General features: G+C 45.7%; 1 protein-coding gene across 1 annotated transcript in view; it reads left to right on the top strand.

The window, feature by feature from the left end:
* The first annotated feature begins 5,763 nt into the window (after window positions 1-5,763).
* Window positions 5,764-6,000, top strand: part of LOC134928912 (putative tyrosine carboxypeptidase MATCAP2) — a 41,793-nt gene continuing 41,556 nt past the window's right edge. The window contains exon 1 of the mRNA XM_063924838.1: window positions 5,764-5,893. Coding sequence (XP_063780908.1) covers window positions 5,869-5,893 — 25 coding nt within the window. The 5' untranslated portion in view covers window positions 5,764-5,868. The remainder of the gene's footprint in view (window positions 5,894-6,000) is intronic.

The following is a 6,000-nucleotide window of genomic DNA, read 5'->3' as shown; positions in this document are numbered from 1 at the left end:
CTAGTGGCGCGTTAGTATACTGTTTGAACAATTCTTGGACCCTCCTGGCTAAAAGACATTTGGGTTTTCTTCTATGTTCTGAAAAACATTTATGTTGAGGTTGTGGTAATACTTATGCCTATTATGCAAATTATATGTGATAATACTTATGCGTATTATGCAAATTATATGTGATGTTCCGCCTTGAACCCTCTGAAATAGAGTTGACTTATTAGCTAGCCCTTTGAATACATTAACGGTGACGTTTCTTACCCTTGACTTAATAAACGTGCTGTCACCATCCATTCGCATTTCTTTTATCCGTGGGGTCCTCCTTGGGGTGACTATTATTCTGCCACGGGCTCCTGAGGAAGAAGCCGTGAGAGGTCTGAAGGACGCAAGCTTCATCTGGAGAAAGCAGGTACGACTACACCATCACAGGGGCTGACTTTACAGAAGCAAATGCAAATTGTACCTTTTTCCCTGCAAACTGCAGTTTTGCAGCTGTGCATACACACCAAAATCTTATATGTCTGATCACATGATGTCTAAGAGGCACTTTCTGCTGTAACCCATTGTGCCCATTCAGAGGTTCATGGAGGCCCACCCCCTCTTATAAAAGAAAAAAACACATCAAAAATGCATTTAAAATGTTTGTTTTTTAATTGATTTTAATACATAACTTTATTACAATTTACAAATAAAATACATATACTGATGTACTGGTTTCCTACAGAAGGCAGTAGGTTTTTAAAATTTTATTACCTGGAACACATATAGAAACAAAAAAAAGTTGGAAAATGTTGAAGGCCTCCTGCTAGTCAGAGGCCTGGGGAAATTTCCCCCCTAGGACAGTGGTTGGACAGTGCCCAAAGAACCATAAGAGCATGTACATGTTAAATGCATCCCATGCTGACTGCACGACATGGACATATGCGCCAGTTTGGAGGTGGGTCACTTGCAGGTGCTCTGTCCCTGGTACAGAATACAACTGCTGACTGCACAACATGAACATATGCGCCAGTTTGGAGGTGGGTCACTTGCAGGTGCTCTGTCCCTGGTACAGAATACAACTGGTGATGATAACGAACAGCCGCCACTTCTGATTGGCTCATTACACCTGCATCCCTCCTGTCAATTATGGTAAAACTGTAGGGATGTCAGTATTGCACCATTACAGTAATATCAGTGATATTAGCAATCAGACTGCATTAATAAAGCCTACTCTATCTTCACGGCCGTAACTAGGGAGGGGGGGGGGGGGGGGCTAATGGGTCACGTGCCCCAGGCGCCAGACTTAAGGGGGGCACGGAGAACTCTTCCCAGCTCCCTCACCCAGTTGCTCCTCCCCACCTTCCCGCCGCAATTACCTCCTGCAGCCGCGTATGACACCGTCACGTCACGGTCCTGGAGCCTCCATCTCCCTCTGCCTCCCTCTGCATGTGCGGCTGCCGGACTCCGGAGCCTCCCTCTGCCCTTTCACCCACAGTGCCTCTGCACACTCTCCTGCCCGGCTGCCTGACTGTTTGCCAGGACCTCCGGAGGGAAGCTGGGAGAGGACAGAGCCGGCAACAAGTTAATCGCATCCCCCACTTTGGGCTGAGGCAAATGGGCATTGTGAGGAGAGGATGCTGAGCAGGAGGCTTTACAATATATGTATACAGCATACTTGCCTACCTGACTCTCCATGAGGGAGAAAATGCTCTGTTCCTGGATTTTCCTGGCAATGTATGATTGCCATCACCTGTGGGGAAACACCTTTCTTATCAATTAACTAGCTCACCACAGGTGATGGCAATCATACATTACCAGGAAAGTCCAGGAACAGAGCATTTTCTCCCTCATGGAGAGGGTCAGGTAGGCAAGTATGGTATACAGTATATATATATATATATATATTCACAAGAAAGGGCACTCTGGGATATCCAATATTGCTGCCGGGGTGCCTTCCCAAACAATAATACAGCAATGGAGGTGTCCTCTTGAAAAGAAGGAGCAGGCATATATATATATATATATATATATATATATATATACACACACACACACACTGTGGGGTAAATTTACTAAGATTCGTATTTTCCCGTTTGAGGTCAAAGTTCAATCACGAATGACATCGAAAGTGTAAATATGCAACTTTTTGAATTGATTACGACTAATTTACTAAGCTGCCGTATTCTGCATTTTCGGGTTTTCCGATGTCGATGTCATTCGGTTTTTTTGGCAGTGTTTTACGTGAGTGACTTGTAAAACACTGCCGACTTTAATACAATGAATCTCGGCCGGATCTGAGAGATCCGTGCTGGGCTTCATTGTGCAGCTTGTAAAAAAAAAAAAAAAATGTTTAAATGTAAAAAAAAAATTGCGTGGGGTCCCCCCTCCTAAGGCAAACCAGCCTCAGGCTCTTTGAGCCGATCCTGGTTGCAGAAATATGGGGAAAAAATGGACAGGGGTTCCCCCATATTTAAGCAACCAGCATCGGGCTCTGCGCCTGGTCCTGGTTCAAAAAATAGGGGGGACAAAAAGAGTAGGGGTCCCCCGTATTTTGAAACCAGCACCGGGCTCCACTAGCTGGACAGATAATGCCACAGCCGGGGGTCACTTTTATACAGTGCCTTGCGGCCGTGGCATCAAATATCCAACTAGTCACCCCTGGCCGGGGTACACTGGGGGAGTGGGGACCCCTTCAATCAAGGGGTCCCCCCCTCCAGCCACCCAAGTGCCAGGGGTGAAGCCCGAGGCTGTCCCCCCCATCCAATGGGCTGCGGATGGGGGGCTGATAGCCTTTGTGAAAAGTGATTGATATTGTTTTTAGTAGCAGTACTACAAGGCCCAGCAAGCCTCCACCGCAAGCTGATACTTGGAGAACCACAAGTACCAGCATGCGGCGGAAAAATGGGCCCGCAGGTACCTGTAGTACTACTACTAAAAAAATACCCCAATAAAGACAACACACACACACCTTGAAAGTATAACTTTAATACATCCATCCACACCTCCATATACACATACTTACCTTATGTTCCCACGCAGGTCGGTCCTCTTCTCCAGTAGAATCCATGGTGTACCTGTTGAAAAAATTATACTCACATAATCCATGGTTGAAGGCTCCTCGGTAAATCCTTTTGTAATCCACGTACTTGAAAAAATAAAAAAACGGATACCCGACCACGAACTGAAAGGGGACCCATGTTTTCACATGGGCCCCCTTTCCCCGAATGCCAGAAACCCACTCTGACTGATGTCTAAGTGGGTTTCTTCAGCCAATCAGGGAGCGCCACGTTGTGGCACCCTCCTGATCGGCTGTGTGCTCCTGTACTGTATGACAGGCGGCACACGGCAGTGTTACAATGTAGCGCCTATGCGCTCCATTGTAACCAATGGTGGGAACTTTCAGGTCAGCGGTGAGGTCACTTTCGGTCAACCGCTGACCTGAAAGTTCCCACCATTGGTTACAATGGAGCGCATAGGCGCTACATTGTAACACTGCCGTGTGCCGCCTGTCATACAGTACAGGAGCACACAGCCGATCAGGAGGGTGCCACAACGTGGCGCTCCCTGATTGGCTGAAGAAACCCACTTAGACATCAGTCAGAGTGGGTTTCTGGCATTCGGGGAAAGGGGGCCCATGTGAAAAAACATGGGTCCCCTTTCAGTTCGTGGTCGTGTATCCGTTTTTTTTATTTTTTCAAGTACGTGGATTACAAAAGGATTTACCGAGGAGCCTTCAACCATGGATTATGTGAGTATAATTTTTTCAACAGGTACACCATGGATTCTACTGGAGAAGAGGACCGACCTGCGTGGGAACATAAGGTAAGTATGTGTATATGGAGGTGTGGATGGATGTATTAAAGTTATACTTTCAAGGTGTGTGTGTAATGTCTTTATTGGGGTATTTTTTTAGTAGTAGTACTACAGGTACCAGCGGGCCCGTTTTTCCGCCGCATGCTGGTACTTGTGGTTCTCCAAGTACCAGCTTGCGGGGGAGGCTTGCTGGGCCTTGTAGTACTGCTACTAAAAACAATATCAAACACTTTTCACAAAGGCTATCAGCCCCCCATCCGCAGCCCATTGGATGGGGGGGACAGCCTCGGGCTTCACCCCTGGCACTTGGGTGGCTGGGGGGGGGACCCCTTGATTGAAGGGGTCCCCACTCCCCCAGTGTACCCCGGCCAGGGGTGACTAGTTGGATATTTGATGCCACGGCCGCAAGGCACTGTATAAAAGTGACCCCCGGCTGTGGCATTATCTGTCCAGCTAGTGGAGCCCGGTACTGGTTTCAAAAATACGGGGGACCCCTACTCTTTTTTTTCCCCGTATTTTTGGAACCAGGACCAGGCGCAGAGCCCGATGCTGGTTGCTTAAATATGGGGGAACCCCTGTCCATTTTTTCCCCATATTTCTGCAACCAGGATCGGCTCAAAGAGCCCGAGGCTGGTTTGCCTTAGGAGGGGGGACCCCACGCAATTTTTTTTCTGAAAATTTAGAACATTTCACCCCCCTTCCCACTGAAAAACATGCACGGATCTCATGGATCCGTGCATGCCTATACAAACACGGGATAAAAAAGCAGGTCTGTTTTTTTTTTAGCACTTTTTCACGATTTGTATTTTATCACGGCAGTGTTTGGCTATTGTCGGCAGTGTTTGTGTTTTGCACTTTTTAATAAATGACCGATTTCTACCAAATTGCAGGCGTATTTGACCGATGGTGTATTGATTCGTGATTTTTTCCTAGGACTTCCAAAATATTACGAATGCACTCATCACTGCCGTGATTTTTGCTTAGTAAATTACCGAGATGACACTTTGAAGAAAAAACGGCATCTCGGTCAAAATCGGGACCTTAGTAAATATACCCCTGTGTTTCTGTGTGTGTGTAAATATATATATATATATATACAGTATATAATTTTTTGTAATTATTTTTGTTATTTTTATATATATATATATATATATATATATATATATATGTTTTTTTGGGTGGAAGGCGCTAAATTACCGCCTTGCCCAGGGTGCTGAAAATCCTAGTTTCGGCCTGCTATCTTTTAAAGCTGAAGATGGTGAATGAGATTTGAACTTAAAATCTTTATTGTGTATGAATTGTGTGCACACTGCATTTACTACTATACCTGTGAAGGCACACATCCTGGCATAAACCAGGCACATATTCTACTGTTGCGTCCAATAGTAAAGAAGACGCCTATACTACTCTGGCCTAGCTAGACGCATCTTGCATATGCCATTTCACCTGTTTACTCAGCCTATGGCAGCTGCGACGGAACAATAATTTGTGCAGTCAGTACACACTGCACGATCTGGTGAACGACCACAGGATATATTGTTCCCCCGCTGCATCTGAAAGCATGTGGTGGTCAGCCACATCTTCAGATTGAGCAGTAAGTAGGGCCGTCCTGAAGATGTGACAGACGACGCAGCGGGAGCGCGCACAGTGCGTACACACTGGACGATTTGTCATTTCGATACATTGGAGTCGGTTAAATTGTTCAAAATATCAGCTAGTGTGTACCCAGCTTTAGAACGTGGGATTTTGATGCAAGATAAGTCAAGCTGAGTATAAGCCCCATTATGTACGTGATGCTGTATTTGTAGTGTATGTGGCATTAATATCACAGGGAGGCTCTCCTTAGTATTCTTTTATATGTAGATTTTGGCTGCTAATTACATAAGTTACTTTTCAGTGCAGTGACACCCAAGCAGCTGGTACTATGGCACAGAAGTCCTTTGCTCTATGACTTAGTACCAGCTGTTGCCATGGAGACAAACATGCTGCAGCTGTCACTGGCTACATGTCAGGAGACAGCCTAGGTGTCAGTTGGTCCATATTTTTGGATATATACCTGTGATCTTCATATACCGCACCAAAATGATGGAATCCAGGTCCATAAAAAGTGAGTAAAAGGGAATAGTAAGGATATTATAGTACAACAGAGAGTGACATACCCTCCAATATGACCTATTCCATGAGGTACAATATAGCACAGACCAAAATTGAAAT

This window comes from Pseudophryne corroboree, chromosome 5 (assembly GCF_028390025.1).
Source record: "Pseudophryne corroboree isolate aPseCor3 chromosome 5, aPseCor3.hap2, whole genome shotgun sequence".
Lineage (NCBI taxonomy): Eukaryota > Metazoa > Chordata > Amphibia > Anura > Myobatrachidae > Pseudophryne > Pseudophryne corroboree.
This window is presented reverse-complemented; position numbering and strand designations above follow the sequence as displayed.